Source organism: Etheostoma spectabile, chromosome 4, assembly GCF_008692095.1.
Source record: "Etheostoma spectabile isolate EspeVRDwgs_2016 chromosome 4, UIUC_Espe_1.0, whole genome shotgun sequence".
Classification (NCBI taxonomy): domain Eukaryota; kingdom Metazoa; phylum Chordata; class Actinopteri; order Perciformes; family Percidae; genus Etheostoma; species Etheostoma spectabile.
Genome location: NC_045736.1, coordinates 9,871,263 through 9,889,292, shown reverse-complemented (window position 1 = coordinate 9,889,292; position 18,030 = coordinate 9,871,263). Strand labels below are relative to the sequence as shown.

The following is an 18,030-nucleotide window of genomic DNA, read 5'->3' as shown; positions in this document are numbered from 1 at the left end:
CATACGTTGTGAAATGAATAGAAAATAGAGTCAAGACATTGACAAGGTTAGAAATAAGATTTTTTTTTACATCAAACTTTGCTTTCGTCAAAGAATCCTCCAATTGCAGCAATTACAGCATTGCAGACCTTTGGCATTCTAGCTGTTAATTTGTTGAGGTATCGGAGACATTGCACCCCACGCTTCCAGAAGCGGCTCCCACAAGTTGGATTGGTTGGATGGGCACTTCTGCGTACCATACGGTCAAGCTGCTCCCACAACAGTCACATGGGTGCAGATCTGTGACTGCTCTGGCCACTCCATTACCGATAGAATACCAGCTGCCTGCTTCTGCTCTAAATAGTTCTTGCACATTTGAGGTGTGTTTAGGGTCATTGTCCTGTTGTAGGATGAAATTGGCTCCAATCAAGCGCTGTCCACTGGGTATGGCATGGCGTTGCAAAATGGAGTGATAGCCTTCCTTATTCAGAATCCCTTTTCCCTGTACAAATCTCCCACCTTACCAGCACCAAAGCAACCCCAGACCATCATATACCTCCACCATGCTTAACAGATGGCTCAGGCATTCTTCCAGCATCTTTTCATTTGTTCTGCGCTCTCACAACGTTCTTCTTTGTGATCCAAACACCTCAAACTTGGATTCATCCGTCCACACACTTTTTTTCCAGTCTTCCTCTGCCATGTCTGTGTTCTTTTGCCCATCTTAATCTTTTTTTGCCAGTCTCAGATATGGCTTTTTCTTTGCCACTCTGCCCTGAAGCCCAGAATCCCGCAGCCGCCTCTTCACTGTAGATGTTGACACTGGTGTTTTGCGGGTACTATTTAATGAAGATGCCAGTTGGGACCTGTAGCGTCTGTTTCTCAAACTAGAGACTCTAATGACTTATTTCTTGCTCAGTTGTGCAAGCGGCCTCCCACTTCTTTTCTACTCTGGTTAGAGCCTGTTTGTGCTGTCCTCTGAAGGGAGTAGTACACACCGTTGTAGGAAATCTTCAATTTCTAGCAATGTCTCGCATGGAATAGCCTCATTTCTAAGGACATAATAGACTGTCGAGTTTCAGATGAAAGTTCTCTTTTTCTGGCCATTTTGAGCGTTTATTGACCCCACAAATGTGATGCTCCAGAAACTCAATCTGCTCAAAGGAAGGTCAGTTTTGTAGCTTCTGTAATGACCTAAACTGTTTTAAGATGTGTGAACATGATTGCACAAGGGTTTTCTAATCATCAATTAGCCTTCTGAGCCAATGAGCAAACACATTGTACCATTAGAACACTCGAGTGATAGTTGCTGGAAATGGGCCTCTATACACCTATGTAGCTATTGCACCAAAAACCAGACACATTTGCAGCTAGAATAGTCATTTACCACATTAGCAATGTATAGAGTGTATTTCTTCAAAGTTAAGACTAGTTTAAAGTTATCTTCATTGAAAAGTACAGTGCTTTTCCTTCAAAAATAAGGACATTTCAATGTGACCCCAAACTTTTGAACGGTAGTGTACATCTTGGCAAAATGCTATATAAACACAGTGAAGCTGACACAAAACCAAGGGCTACAAAGATAGAGTGTGTGTAGCAGGTAAAAAAAAAAGAAGATTGCTCCGCCTCGCCGGCATGACTCTTCCATGCCTCAAGTATTTTGGACACTTATATTGATCTTCTGTATGACGGAGGATAACTCACTGCTGGTTGCGGTTCTGCTGCTGAACCTGCTGGATCTGTTGGGGGGCGGGCCTCTTGCGAGACGGGTCCATCACGCCAGGCATTACAGGGCGAGACACTGGGCTGTTGCCATATCCTGGGGGGCCCATGGCTGGTCCCTGTGGGGTCATGCGGCTGGATGGAGGCATGCCTGGTCTCTGTGTAGAAAATATAGGAAATTTATTTATTTCCTCCCCCATAAAACTTCCCAAAATTCCCAGGTTTGTTTCAGACCACAGGAATCTGAGCTACACCAACCAGAGCATCTGAGCGAAGTGGAGCTGTTACAGTTTACTATCTCAGCTGACGGAGCTATTCCTTCTGCTCCCCCGCCTAAAACTGTTTAACTCAATATCGCTCTGCACTTATCTGTTAACCTGTCATCCTTTAACTTCAATCTATATATGAGCTTGAATTTTGGTGTGGTTTTGCAAATCAAATTAAATGTACTGTATTAATTTTAAACATAATTGTTATGAAGTAGAAAGATATGAAGCAGGTGAGACAGTACAGGCAAAGAATAGAGCAAGAGTCCATCAAAAGAAAGACAGGACACTGATGCAGATCAAAGAGATGACTACTAAGAGAGGAGGCGACAACCAATTACAGCAATCAGAATCAGAATCAGAAATACTTCTGAAGTAGTTCTGAGAGGCAATCTGAGGTACGAATAGCACAAGTAATACCTGTAACTAAGCTCATAAGTAATATCCCACCTAAAGTGTATAAATCCCTCCTATGTGAAGCATGTGAAAGGGGAATTCCCCCCCTTAAAAACATAGATACTGGAATATTGTTAAATGTGATGTTATTTTTCCTATAACACATCAAATTAAAACTGTTGCAAACAGATCCATGTGGAAATGTCAACATAAATATAGAGCAGCAAAACATTAGCAGTGTTTTATGTAAATATATTTTTTTCTCAATTAACCAAAACTATTTTTGGAATTGAGTAAAAAAAAAAAAAATAGCATAGCTCATAATTAGCACCTTTGTACTGCACAGAAAATACAAACCCTGCTGGATCAACAAATCCATCTGTTTTGGTCCTACAAGAGGTAGGAACAATTTTTATGTCAGCTCCTTCTAACAAGTCAATAAAGAAACTTCCCCTCTTACTCACCAAGCCAAGCGCTAAGAACTCAAACAGACGACTTTGTGTCTTTGACTGCATGAGTGCAAGTGAGAAAAGCAGATAAATGACAATCACTGGTCGCAGCTTTCCCTTCAGATGTCAGTGCAAAAAATGAACGAGATGAAGGCAAAACACATTCTTCTATGCATAAGGGGGAGGGTGGAATGGAAGAAGAGTGACGGACATTGAGATATCAACAATACAACCTAGATAAATGTACTCTGCCTTTTACACAACTTGCAGTGTGGGCAGATAGGGACTGTGTTTCAATCATTTAGTGCTCTTTACACTATACATCAGAACAACCTTGGTTTAACTGAGGTGAGAACTGGAGTTCTGCCGTATTCACAGTATGAAGCCTTTTCGACTGTTGTGAAAAACTGTTGAATCAAAGCAGTCAAGGACGATGGGGAAAAAATATGTAACATCCTTTCACAAAACCATATTTCAAGTTGCCAGTAGCTTAGCAGCAAACACTTCAACTGCTGTGGATATATTATAAATTAAGTGTCATTTAGTGTACAATAGCACTGAATACAAAAACACACACAATTGAACCATGTTTAATGTATTCTCCATATGGATGAAGCACATAGAGAGATAAAAACCCCAACAATTTTAAAGTCAAACATTTGGGTTGTACAGTCACAAGACCAAACCTGTGAAATCAGTCGCTATATCTATATGTTCATTGCAGGAATGTCCGTCCGTCCTATGCTCATATCACTAGAACCGTTAGTCCGATAGATTTCAAACAGGTGTCTTGCTATGGGCACGAGTAAGTGCAGTACCAAGTTTGACGTTGTTTGAATTAAAAATGTAAAAGATATTGTTAAAAATACAGCAGTGATGTGGACCGATGTGACATTTTTTTTTTATTCTTGTAATGTTACCCGTGAACCCCCTACTTTGAGGCACGTATTGAAGACATAAACCAATTTGTTATGGAGATCTGTATCTGAGCATGATTTGTTTTGGAATAATAACTTGACCAGTGATGTCCAAAGCTTCGTTTCACACGCCCACGTGACTGCGTCAAAGTTGAATTCAAAGCTTTAAAGTTGTGCGACATGGGGCACGCCTTTGTGGGTTGTTGCAGTAGTTAGTGAATAGAGAGATTATTATAGTGATTTGATTATTATAGCGATTAGAGTTCATAGAAAGTGTGTAGCCAGTAGAAAGTTTATAGCAAGTACGACGTTCATAGCCTTGCAAGTTTATAGCAAGTAGAGAGTTTATAAAAGAAAGTTTCCCTCCCAAATTGATGCATTTGTTTGCAAACAGAAGACAATTCCTAACTGTACTGTTTTTTTGTGTGGAGAAGGCAATTACATTTTTATTTATGCAAGGTCCCAAATAAGCTTCATTATTTATGTCATATTTATTTATCCATGACTTCATACTCAAAATGTATCATCTTCGACTCAAAGACATTCATGACTAGTATATGTGAAAGTTTGTGACACAATGCTATCCTTAACTTTCACCACCAGATGTCCTCAGAGTTCTGAAGCGTTGAGTCCTCAACCCTTTTTTGTTGTTGATACAATTGGATTGAAAGCTTCACTGGTACACAAAGCTTTAGTTCGCCATCTCTAATATATTCACATCAGCGTTAGTGGAACCAATCCCTCACTTGAGAGAGATGTGACAGCACAGTAAAGACTTCTTCAATGAAAAAAAAATTCATACAGGCGGCTTTGCCTGGCCATAAGCACATGACACGTTAAACTGAGCATGCTCCATTTGAGTTTGAATACACACTTGCTGATCAAATTTTGTACCTAGTCCAAGCAAGTTTAACATGTGGACTAAATAGAACATCAGTAAAATGGCAAACCTTTCAGCGTATCACATAATTTCAAACATTGTGCAACAGCCATTAGTAACTATCATTTTCTATAAAGTAAAATTCAGTCTGTATGTCATCAACAAAACTAAAAACTATTAGTAGTTTAAATGATTTCTTTGCAAAAACCTTATTTTGTACACAGCGCATTTATATATTTTAGGGGAGAAGCGCCCATGGATGTATTTTAACAACTGGATACAGCGTTCAAGGCTAAGCCCCGTTGATTTGAGTTGATCAGCGGTGCATTAAGCCTCTACGGAGTTAAAACTGCATTTAAAATTAGACAGATGATCGTCACGGCCTCCACACTGTGCGGTCCATAGAGCAGGCAAACTAGAGACTTCTTCTGGCCGAGCTGCTATTTCAGGTTTAGCGCGCTGCTAACTTGGAACGGGAATTAAACTAATTATATATGTGGCTATTCTAGATTGAATGCATGTATCCAATGTATTACATATGTCTCTTTCACCATGCAGGCTGAGTCTCCAGTAAAAATTTTGTCCAGAGGCCATCACATGATAGCCCGGCCCTGGATTGATAGCCTGGCCCTGGACTTTCTGTACAGATGAAATGTACATTTCATCTGTACAGAAAGTCTGGCCACTCTCCACTGACAAGCGTTAACTTCCTTGAAGGCGGGTACTGTTGAAGTTTAAAACTATTGGATCTGGCCAGAGCCACTCTGGATCTTCCATAACCAATCGCTAACGTTTGGTTGTGACGTATGTCATGTGCAACAAGAGGGGTGTTGAACAAGGCTTATACTTAGCATTATCATTGCTAACATTAGCCTTCGCAACTCCTTCACCACTAATGAAACGAGCTGGAAAATCAAGCTTTTCCCGAACCCTGTGGGAGGGAGGGCAACAGGGATGTAGGGATGTTTGTATGTACAATTTAAAGCCTGTTACGAGGACGTAATGGCATTAGCGTTCCAAAACTGCCGGGGATATTGGTTAGTAGCGGATCTGCAGCCCTTACACATAGAATTTGGGGGTTAGTCATGACCGCAGCCGTTCAGCAACAAATCCTGACAGCGGAGCACGGAGCCGTCACACAGTGAAGCCAATCCGCAGCAGGTATGTGTGTATTTCCACAGACTGCGGAACCGCTGCGTCCCAGCCAGAGAGCTCCGCAGCGTATCGAGCACACGGCAGATATTGCTGGACAGGAAGTCGAGCACAGAAACAAATAAAACATCTGGTTAATTTTCTAAATAAAATAGAACGTGCTCAGGGCGCCTCATTTTTCGCTGCACTACACCTTGAAAACAGCCCAGAGTTGTTTTCTCTTTATTCTTCTGTGGTTCTATTCAACACGAATTTACGAGATCTCGAGGGTCCTCGAGACTTCGGCGGTCAGTCTTGGCCGCAGCAGTTCAACAACAAATCCGGACCGGGTGGGTGTTGACGGACGGCGGAGCCGATCCGCAGTAGAGGATGGATACCCGACCCGAGCCCGACGGGACCCGACGGGTCGGGCCGGGTTCGGACAGATTTTTAGAAAGGATGCTCGGGTTCGGGTCGGGCTCGGTCACATCAGCGCGATAAGGCATTGAACATTTAGAATTTAAAACAGCTTATTATGTAGGTAATAGGGCTTGTTGCCCCGTGTGCATTGATGCGCTCATCTGTTGACATTTCCGAATGCCTTCCTACAATTGCTTAATAAAAGCGGCTTTCCACACAAAAACGTACATGTGTCATTAGTAGCCTATGAGAAACAAATGCGATTTTAACTGTGTCGGGCTCGGGCTCGGACATAAATATCTTAATGCTTGTCGGACACGGGCGGGCTCGGACAGAAAAATCCGGCCCGATCCGCAATCTAATCCGCAGCCGTTACGCAACCGGTGGAAACCGGTGGGTTAGCGGGCTACACGACACTTTAAGTCCCACCCACTGCATAAAGAACCGCCCCTTTCAAGCTGTGATTGGCTCCTCGTTCCAATTACGAATTTCAGCTAAATTAACTATCTTTGCCTGCTAATTTCACAAAACGCTGGTTATACATAAAAATCCAAATTGTAACTTAGCTAGCAATAAGAATGTGCATTCCTACGCTGTGACAAGAGTATGTTTATAACAACAAGTTTGAGGCAGGTTGAAGTCGTTGCAGAGTGGAAAACAGCAGCAGACATGCAACGGACTAGAAGTTGAACATACAGGGTACAGTCTGGTCCTGGTTTGAGTCTTTTCTATGTGAGAATTTGCATTGACTGGGGTTTCGTGCAGCCAATTCATTCAAACGTGGACCAGGCTTTGCAACGTAACAGAACTACAAAGCTAAGTTAACTTTTGAGTTCAACGGAAGCTTGAACTCTCTAAAGTACTACGTTTAACATTAAAGGATCCCTTCATCATATTGTTCAGAAACTACTCAAAGACTTTTAGCAGGCACACTGAGAAACAGTCAACAGCTAGCGACGTTAGCAGGCTAAGCTAATTAGCTACCGTGACTAACTAGCTTTACTAAACGTAAGCGAGCGGGAGGGTTAGCAAATTCAAACAACAAACGAACTCTGATAGTCACTCAAAGTAGCCGGTTAAAATGTTTCTGAAGTGGAGGAACTTTTCAGCGGGGCTGCCAGCTACATTGAGTTGCGGCCCTCACCGGTCACAATGGTTAACGTTAGCCGCTAGTGACAAAGCAGCGGTAAGAGGCTTTGTTCTAGCGGACTGGCTAACGCGTCAGCAGCAAAGATGGAGTGATATCTCACCGGGTACCCGGGCCCAGGCATCGGGGAGCGGTACATGTGGTTCTGCGCGGCCGACGACGGTACCATCCTTCCAGAAGGAGTCCCGGGGCCCATGCCTGGTCCTGCGCCCGGTACCGGTGGTCCAGGTCCCATTGCTCCACCACCACCTCCCGTCGGTGCCGACTGAAACCCCCCTCTGGCCGCCATCTCCTCTCTGAATGTCGCCGCCAGTGGAGGCACGGAGCTACCGCGAGAGCGAGAACAGAGTTTTAGATGTTGATGACGGTTCAAAAGTGACACCTGCTGGATATCTGTGGTACTGCACTAAAGCTGTCCTGGATTAATGGAAGTCAAAAGATGTCCAAAAAATAATATAAATAATATAAATTAGTTAAAACAGTATAACACCCCTAAACCAGTGAGATAGTAAGTTATTGATGATGAAGCACATCATATTTTTAATAAATCACATGATCAACTGGATAAAAAACTAATGATCAAAATGGGTAACTGAACAAATAAAAAATTCAATGTTTTATTTTATTGCTTCTTTATAACTATGTGTAATATGGTTATATGTATATAATACGTCCAGTAAATCTTATCTTTTTACTCTGCTGTGTGCACTTTATCTAAACATATTCAGATCTAATGTGTACCTCAAAACGGATATACTGCACGTCGAATATCATGAAATAAAAGTCTGAATTTTAACCTGTGCAACGATCAATGGACATAAAATATGATAACAAAAACATTGCAGTAACTCATTTATTTAATGCTGAAAGGTAGTAAACAAACACACAAAAAGGCCTGATAAAATAAGAGAAATATTATTTGGACCTTTTGTTGTATTAACTTGAATACCTTGAAAGTCACATCCTTTCGCTTAATTCCTTTTCTTGATCTGAGTTATCACAAAAATCACAGTTTTTATATACAGTATATATACAGCATTAAATCAGTTCCCTTCTTGATTATTAGCTGATATAAATCACAACCGCAGCACCTCCATACTGGATGGTTGTTTAAGTGAACGAAAAGTTTTAGTTGACCTTCTTTGAGTGCATATCATAATTACGTTTCATCTGGAGAGAGGATGTGTGAACCTCTGAAGTAGTTTCTAAATTAACAAGTAAACAAGTTTAAAGCACAGCGGCTGGCATCCTGTAAGCAGCCACAGACTCAAATACTTTATTGTTTCCTAACTTTGATGTCATTACGCTTCCCCCCAATTAGCATGGGCTAACAGTACAAACATGGCATGCCATCTGTTTGCATCTGCTTATGTTTGATCAGAGTGTGATCAGAGTGTGCTTGTGCGGCGCATATGAGGGAGGAGGAGGGATACATTATGTGTTTGTTTTTTTTGGAACAAGGTGGTGTAAAATCTTCATTCATGAGACCAAAAAGTATCAGATTTGCTCCATTGTGCTTCAAATCTCCAGAGAGGATTTTAAGTCCTGTGTGTGTGAGATGGCAGGTGATTAGGTTTATCCTCTACAAGCCCCCTGACAGACTGGATATTAAACAATAAGGGTTTATACTTTGAAGGGACAAATCAGGCAGACTCAAGACTAAAATATAACACAGCTTCTCTCAGTGCTTGACTGTGCTGTAATTATCAATCCTCTTAACGAGCAGAATGTAAAGTAGAGCCCGGAGGAGCCGGGCTGCGGCCTTATCTATGACAAACGGATGAGCATCCTAATTGCACTGAGACATCTCTAGGATAAATTTATACCAGAAATGTGACCCATCTGACATGCTGGCAGGAGTGAGAGCACAGAGACAAGCTGAAGCTTCAATTCATTTCTGTACACACACAAAACACAACTAACAATCACATATTTTGGGTCAATATTACCCAGTACACATAGAAATAAACAGAAAATCAAGACAATTGGTTGTTTTGAGTGTTATGTTTTAAAGTACTGTTGGGGCAATGGTGGATTAAATATTTCAGAAGTTTTACTGAAGTAAAAGTATACCACAGTGTAGAAACACTACAAAAGTCCTGCATTCAAAAGGTACAAAACTTACTATATGATACAAACTACATTCATATCAAATATACTTAAAGTACCAAAGATAGGTTCTGCATAATGAAGAATGACCTATTTTGGAAGAAATATTTTGTTGGATTATAATTATTATTATTTTTTTGTGTACTTTTTTGTGTATTTTTTTGTGTAAATAAGCATCACTTACATGCAGTTGGTAAAGGTGGAGCTGATCTATACAACTTGTTTCTGGGTAGCCAAATCTACGATTAGAAGTCAGGACTCCGACCTGCGGCCCTTTGCTGCATGTCATTCCCCCTTCTCTCCCCTTTCATGTCTTCAGCTGTCCATTAAAAATACAGGCCAGAAATTGATTATATTTTTTGATAATAATATAAATCTGCAAAGGAACTAGTAACTAAAGCAGTTATGTAAATGTTGTAAAATGTGAAATATTTGTTAATAAGCACACTATAGAGGATTTATTAACCCTAACAAGGCATTGGTCTTGCTTTAGATCCGGTACCTGTGAAAAGCATAGTTCAAATGAATGGCTAATAAATGCTTATACAGTAAATGTCTTTTAATCTAACAATGTTTGATGCTATTATTAACACTCATACATCATTAATACAATACTAAAGTTAATAAACATATAAGGAGTTATAAGGTCCTTATTACTTATCTACTACTGCTTATAAAAGACCTTAATATAAAACATTACCAAAAATAACCCTAACACTTGGTCAAAACAACTCTTTGGTGTTGCTAGGTAAAGTTAACCCATTATACATTGGTGCATCAGTATATTGTATTGTCAGTATGCAAAACTGGACTCATTTTGACTCAGTGATATTTACTCTCTGTGTTAATGTAGTTATTAGAAATGACAAAACACTGTGACCACATTAAGAAACTGTAAAACAAGAGCATAATCTCCATGTTGATGTAGATAATACAGTGTGATAATAGGATTAGGAGGATAAAAAGACCTTGGGTGTTCAGTGACAGCAGAAGGCATGATTAAACTGGCAGATGTGGGTTAAAACATGTGCACGACAAGTCTCATTAAAATATCACAGCAAATATTAGAAGTTCCCTGCACTAGACTTTAGCATCACATACAGCTGCCTTGGGGGGGGGGGGGATTAGCTGAGAGTGTTACAACCATTTAAGGAGGGCAGGCAGTTTGGGGAACTATCCTCAGATGGGCCGTGTGTCAACCAGCAAGGTGAAAGCAAGGAAGGGAGCGGACATCTGTGGTCTTCATGTTAGGGAGCCAAATAAGGGCAATGATTTAATGTCATTCAGAGAGGAAGAGACAGGGTGGCCAAGATTTTCTTTCCTTACAAAACGTGAAGCTAAATTAAGACCAAAAGACTGCAGGAAATCTTTCAAAATCCACAATTTTAGGAGAGATTTGTCTGAAAACCCACTGGTTTTGCCACCTCACACACACCCCAACCGGCTTTGCCCCAGAGCCTTATCAGGATGCAGCAAGCATCTTCTGCAGGATTTCTGTCACTGGTAGGCAACTCTCCTATATTTTGACTCTCCCCTGCAATCTTCTGAGTCGCAAGACTGTCACTCAGACAAAGACACATATACCAGCAGGAAATGAACAGCGTCATCTTTTATTTTTGGATTAATTTGTTTTCTTGGCAGGTACAACAGAAAATGATAAAACTATCAGGGGGCAACATCATATTTTAGACATTCAAAACAGGGAAAAACGTCCTCAGATGATGGAGCAGGTTCCCGGGAGCTTTAACACTTGTATATTAATGCGTGGTTACCAGCTGAGGTTTCTCCTCTGAATAATAAAAAATGAATGCACACTCACATTGGATGAACAATGTTGATGTTTGGTTTCCCCCACTAAAAGAAATCATTAAAAAATAACCAAGTAAACTCCCTGTCCCAGAATAACCCTTAGTGTCTGGTAAAAGTGGTCTGATGTGCAGCCATCAACCATGATTTCAAGGCAGACCATGTTTGAGGGCGCTTAACTGAGCTCTAATATTCACACTGTCATGCATCACCAAGCCACTTTTCTAATACAAGTGTGGCAGCTGGGAGCACCAGATGTACAGAAGAATACGAGAGAAGCTGTCCAGAATGTGTGGCTGCTGGCTGTTAAAATCTTGATAAAACTTGTATTGACTGTGCAGGATATTTCTCATCTATCATTTTGCCATAAAACAGCAGAAACTGTATAATTACATTTCAAGAGTATGGGCCTAAAACAGCAATGTTGTGGCTTGGAGCTGTTAAACTGCAGCACAAATGAAAGGTTGAAGTAGATAAGTAATATCTAGTTTAATACCAGGCTCCTGCCCCCAAACCCTTAATGCTGAAAATGTTGTATGAAGCAAAACACAACTTAAAATGTTGATTGGAGAAATGGAGATGGCAAAATGCTTTAGATGAAGCACAGAATGCTTAATCAGATTTTCTGAGAGCTACTTGTGATTAAAAACATTTGTACAGTATCTGGATTTGAAAAATACATTGCTTTCCCTCTGTTTACCTCAACCAAACGGACAAATAAAGGTTTCAGAGAGGGAATTCACTGATAAGAATAAAACCAAAATGATATTTACATTTCATTTATGCGTTGATAACTAAATAGACCAGCCTATTACCTGGACGATGGAGACAGGATTATCAGGCTATATCGAGTATGTTTCGTATGAAAGAAAAAAACAACTGAAAAACAGTCGGATCAACACAATATTAATAATATGACAATATATCAAGAATAGTACGTTGTCTTTTACATCACCTCTACATACTGGCGATATTGTGCTTTAATAAGACTTTTGCAACTAGAACACAGATACAGAAAGTTTTTTTAACAGCCCCACAAAACTCCAAGGATTTCAGCAATCAACTCCCCGAGAAAAAAAAGAAACCACCTCAAAGCATCCTGCAGTCGAGACAAGAGTTTGATGAAGTTGAATGAAAACTCCTCGACTCGTTGGGCACACGTGGAAATGAAAAAAACAACAGATGAGAAATGAAAATAGGTGCAGGTCATTCATTCATGGCACAGTCAACAAATACGCGCGCACACACGCACACACGCACACACACACACACACACACACACACACACACACCACTACACCCAACACACACACCACCTATATAGGATGTTATCATTTTCCTTTTCCTGTATATCATTTTCGGCAACTGGTAAGTATAATATATATATATATATATATATATATATATATATATATATTATATATATATGTATATAAAAAGAAAAAGTTAGATATGAAATGAAAAAAACATGCACTGGACAAATACAAGCATGCATTTACATGAGTAGACCTGAAATCATCACCAATACATTTTAAATGGTAGATGATGCACCTCTACCACTACCACTGTAACCACAAGCCCCGAACATTTCCCTGCACACCCGACTACACTCAATTGTGAACATAGATACATTCTCGTACAAACTACACAGAGTCCAGCTGCTGTTTTATGAAATGTTGCAACAGTTACAGATGTTGCTACATCTACAGAGGAGTAAGCAGTATAAATATTTGTCCCACTAGCAGGCCAGTGTTGTGTGAAACTATCGTGTGTTGCTGTGATATTTAAAGGCATGGGGGCTCTTTTTATGATCTGCTGTCTATGGTGAGATAGCTGTACATGTTCCCTTGTTTATTTTTACATTTTATTTTTTGTCTTTTGAAAGAGAGGTCCGTGTTGGCAAGGTTCCTTCATGAGCATCCTTTGCGGCAGTATTCCAGAGGAAAACACAGAGATAGAAGAGTTTAGAGTGCTGCATGAAACGTTCTCTGGAAAATTGACAGATATTTTTTAAGTTTGGGATATCCTCCCAACTTGGCCTCGGGTGACAGTTCTTTGTCGTATTTGATTTGTCCGCTTTACTCCTTTTGTATGTAAAAAGTGCCTCTGTTAGACTTCGTATCAGTTCCTCACACTCCCTGTGCTGGTTCGTTCTTGTTGTATGGTTGGCTTTGGTTGCATAACACACACTTTGATGCTTCATATGGGTATCTGCTCAGCAAGTGAAGTCTTCAAAGTTGCCCTGGCCCGGGTGATGAGGTAGCATGTTGCCAGGATATGTTGATGGTGTACGCAGGTTCTCACAAGGAGCCTAAGAGAAATATGGGGAGAGAGAGGAAATAAAAAAAGGCAAGTAAGATAAAACAGAGAAGAAGAGAAGAAGCATTGAGATAGAGGGGAGGCAAATGTGCATAGGGGGAGTCATTGCACCGTGTAAAACCAGAAAATAACATGCGTTGGAGAAAACCTTAAAGTCATAAATCTCCCAGAAAAACATGATATGAGCAACAAACCAGGCAAGAAAGAAGAAAAGTTCCCTAAGAAACAATGGAATAATAAAAAAGAAAATGGTTGGAAAGACTACTAAGTGAAACAGGATAGCAGATCAGAGGAGGAGCACATCTTTCCCTTTTTTCTCAGCTAGGGCTCTGACTTACAATTAAAGTGAACTGGCTTCATTTACACTTTGAAATAAGTGAGCTGTCACACCCTCCAAAGCTCTAATTCCGACCTGTCCCTGATGGTCCCTTCCACCAGCTTAGATTAAATTCAAGCCACTTTCCGCTTTCCTACTTCTCTCTCTCTCTCCCCCTCTCTCTTCCTCTCTTTCTCAATTTTCTCTCTGTCTCATCCCAATCACAGTTTCACTTCCTTTCCTGTCTCTCTGAAGTCTTTCCCTTCCAAGTTTCCTTCATCTCTATCTCTTCATCAACTCCTTGACTCTTCCCCACCACCACCACTGCCACCGGTACATCTTCCTTCACTCTGGCTGCAGCTGAGACCAGTGAAGACAAAGAAGAGAGTGTGCCACTGTCAAAGAAATGCTGTCTGACACAGTGAAAGTACATAGCAGCAGCCTACTGACATGGCGTTTTACATCATCCAGGCTCAGCACAGCTCCCCGGTCATTGTTGGTGGGGCCTTTGTGTTTCTTCTTGGCGCATCGGCACAGCTTATACTTGATCACCTGAAAATACGCGAGAACACCTGTTACCAACCTCATGGGATCAAAAATATTAAAAAAAACTACATATATATACTGTATATTTATATAAAAAAAATCTTTTCATGGTTAAAGGCCACATGCTTTGATGCGTTAAAGGATTAGGCAAAGTGAAATTCAATAGAGATTGATTTTATGCATCTATAAATATGTTTCCTCCTCCAACCTGCACATGAACAGGTGCTGCACAAAAGATTTCTGCATTGTTGGTAGAAGGGAAGGCGTAGAGGAAGCATGCAACACAGAGTTGCTCTAATGAGAACGGACAGAGACATCCTGACTAATTTAAAATATAATACATACAAAATGTTAATGTATTCAGCGTTGCTTGTGCTGTGTTGCGTGTGTGTGTGTGTGTGTGTGTCGCACAGAGATGGGCTGCTGGGTTGTGAGGGACACAGTGTTCGTCACGCTCACTAAAACACGTCCTTGTGTGGACAGTAAAATTGTAAAATTGTGTGAAGAACTCCATTTTGTGAGCAGGTAATTCCAATAATACTGGAGAACAGTACACTTTTCCATGAACAATACATTACACTGGTTGTGAGGGAGAGGCTCCGGATGCTGATGGGAGATATTTTACCTCATATAGATAGTCAAAGAGTTCGAGAATAGTGAGGATGCTGGCTCCAATGAAGAGACCCATCTGACCTCCAATATCACCTGAAAAGACAAACAAGAAAGCACAAATTGTACTTTTAAACAAAACAGAGAGGAGGTCCATCTCTTTTCATTCACATGAAACAGCTTTGAAACATACTTTTCATCTTTTTTAAGGTCTTAAAGGTGAGAAATGTGACAGAAAACAATGATGTGTAAAAGTAAAAAAAAGTAGCTAAAAAGCCTTGATAGATTAAAGAGACTGTCTTCTGGGACCTGAACACCTATTATAAAAATGCAAGCGCTAGCGTTACTGTCACTTTGGATAAAAGGCATCCGTCATGTTGCATTCTGCATATTATCAATTCCCAGGAAAATACGTGACAGCCAGTTACTCACCCAGAAGGCCTGCCAATTCGTAGGCTTTCTTTTGTTCAATGGTTTCGTAGTTCAGCGCTTCAAAGTAGATATCCAGAACCATAATGTTATCACTGTAAACAGAGAGAAAAGCACATAGTCTTAAGTCACATATTCAAATGTTTCAGTTTGTATTTTATACACTTTTTTATCAGTGTCCTCAGGCGGAGAGGATGATTGGTGAGTCTGCCACTTCCTGCTGATAACAGAGCAGATGAATCGAGTTGAGCAAATATCCTGCCGTCAGTAGCTAATTTCCCCTTGGTGGGTCTGGTCATTGAGGAAAACAAGGGACATAATGACAGCTGTTTGATTTCATGCTGTGTTACTTTCTAAAACGCAGGACTTCAGCAGAAAGAAAATTTGTGAGGGTGATTTTAAAGGCCCGGCAGCAAAGCAGACTACAGTTTTGATTCTTGAACTAGTGACTTCACACCCAATGGAGTTTAGATCAAAACCATAACTCGAATTTGTAGTTTCTCTTTAAATGTAAGTAAAGACAAGTGATGATCTGTCAGTTTCAAAGGAAACTCTGGTAAAGCTGAGGGCTAAGTTAAAATGCAAATTACAGCTGATAACGTAGAGATGGAGATGTACTATTACAGAATGAGCGTGTGGGAGGGGAAATATACTCCAGGTCCTGCAGTTTGACTGCAAAAAAATTGTTAAAAGCACATAACATATAACAGTCATCATATACTTAGTTCCTCTTCTGAAGAGGTCATATTTAGGCCAGTGGTTCACAACCTTTTTTTTTTTTTTACATGCACCCACAGCCCTGTCAAGCCCTGTTTTGAACTGGTAATTAAAATCCGACCTGAGAGATTGGATCACAATTGGACAACTCTAATTTACAGGTGAAAATGCTCTCAGAACGTTTTGAGGATTGCATCCACATTCGGAGGTGGTTTGGGCAACATGTGGCCACATGCGGCAACATTCTTAAAGCAGTGTGTACATCTTAGGGTCCTCAGAGCTGAACACAGACTCTAGTAAAAACGTTTTTTCTCCTGCACAGATCCCGTCAGTCCAGTAGACATCATTATGTCGGCACACAGACAGACTGTGGGCAGCATTTTGTCATTAACGTTAGTCATCATCGCACATTTCTAATGTATGTATGTGAGAGTAACAACTGACATTTATGCACACACTCGCATACAACCAGCCTGTATGCAAACAGAAATGATTGTTTATTTGCATAAAGAGCAGGGAAGTGGTCACTCAGGACACATTTGGAGAAACCTTCTACTGCCAGGTGGGAACACACTTACCTAGAGCTGTCCACGTGTAGATCAGATCACTCAGATTGGATTTTAATACCAGGTCAAAACAGGCCCTCAGGTGATCTAGGTTTTTTTTCTTCTTTATTTTCTGGGGGTATCTCCTGATTTGTAGGCCCACCTGTTTTGAGGTGCTTGCCTGCAGTTTGAATGATTGATTGTAAGGTGTTGTCAGTGAGTAACCTGCACTATATCTGATCAAAGCTTTTTTTGTGATCAAATGAATATCCGATCAAAGCTGTGGTCAAACAGCCAACAAAGCTTTCTCTCTCTCTGTCTCTCTCTCTCTGTCTCTCTCTCTCTCTCTCTCTCTCTCGCTGTGTTAGTGGTTCCCAGTTGATAGACAGTCCACTGTCACAGACTTCAGTTTCACACCACTAAACACTGTGCAGCCCAGATACCAGAGCACTCCCAGCTAATGCTGATCACACTGACATTGCTTGGAAATATGGCCAGTCAAAACATGAACTAGATGGACTCACAGCTGTCTGCAGGGTATTAAATAAAAGGTTTCAGCAGGAAGAAGTGAAAGGTTTTTGCAACACTTTGACTACATGTGGTGTAATTATCTTGTCCTCAACAGCTCTGCCCGGAATGATAGATGAAAGATTCAACTATTATTGCACCATCTCCTCATTCCTTGAACTACTTTGGATCTTTTTTATTATATTTGGCAAAGAAACAGACCATACTTGGCTGATTAATCAAGTCAAGCTGTGATGTAAGCTCTTTATTCAATTTCCTCACCTCCGTGGAAAAAAACAAGTTAACAGGTTACAGCATCTACAGATAGCAAGTTGCTAAACATTTCAATGATGATGCAATCTTGTATCAAGACATTTCCCGTGCAGCAAGGGAATGACGGAGTGCTTGTACCTGTTACTCTTAACATCTTATAATTAGGGGCGGGATCTGTACCTTGCTCCAGAAGTCAAAATCTGAAATTCAGAGTATAGGGGGTAGGCGCTGTCGGGCAGGATGGCTTCAGCCTTCCTCTGACCTGTCTGCTCAGCAGGTCAGGTAGCAGATACTCTGCTGTACACCCAAGATCCTGCTGCTCACTTTCACTATCCTTGATAGAGCCTTTTTGGCCTTGATGCTGAGGTTCCCGTTCCAGCAGATTCAAGTAAAAGTTAAAACACATTTAGACTAATAAGTGACATGTTCTGTCTGTCTGTCACTGTTACAGCTGCTTTTACATGAATCCTTCTGCTGACTTGACAGAGAATCATTGATAAATTCAAGATGTATTTAGCACTCTATCTATCTATCTATCTATCTATCT

At 40.7% G+C, this 18,030-nt stretch overlaps 2 protein-coding genes across 4 annotated transcripts in view; both read right to left on the bottom strand.

Moving 5' to 3' along the window:
• smarcd1 (SWI/SNF related BAF chromatin remodeling complex subunit D1) overlaps positions 1 to 7,657 on the bottom strand; it is an 18,930-nt gene extending 11,273 nt beyond the window's left edge. Inside the window, exons 1-2 of the mRNA XM_032514169.1 lie at positions 7,411 to 7,657; positions 1,684 to 1,859 (exon numbers count right to left, since the gene is read on the bottom strand). Of these exons, the coding sequence (XP_032370060.1) occupies positions 1,684 to 1,859; positions 7,411 to 7,596 (362 nt within the window). The 5' untranslated portion in view covers positions 7,597 to 7,657. The remainder of the gene's footprint in view (positions 1 to 1,683; positions 1,860 to 7,410) is intronic.
• Positions 7,658 to 12,531: 4,874 nt separating this feature from the next.
• The window catches only part of asic1b (acid-sensing (proton-gated) ion channel 1b), a 163,353-nt gene continuing 157,854 nt past the window's right edge, over positions 12,532 to 18,030 (bottom strand). For all 3 annotated transcript variants that reach the window (XM_032513334.1, XM_032513332.1, XM_032513333.1), the window contains 4 exons: positions 15,445 to 15,536; positions 15,029 to 15,108; positions 14,308 to 14,409; positions 12,532 to 13,533 (listed from right to left, as the gene is read on the bottom strand). In XM_032513334.1, coding sequence (XP_032369225.1) covers positions 13,438 to 13,533; positions 14,308 to 14,409; positions 15,029 to 15,108; positions 15,445 to 15,536 — 370 coding nt within the window. In that variant the 3' untranslated portion in view covers positions 12,532 to 13,437. The remainder of the gene's footprint in view (positions 13,534 to 14,307; positions 14,410 to 15,028; positions 15,109 to 15,444; positions 15,537 to 18,030) is intronic.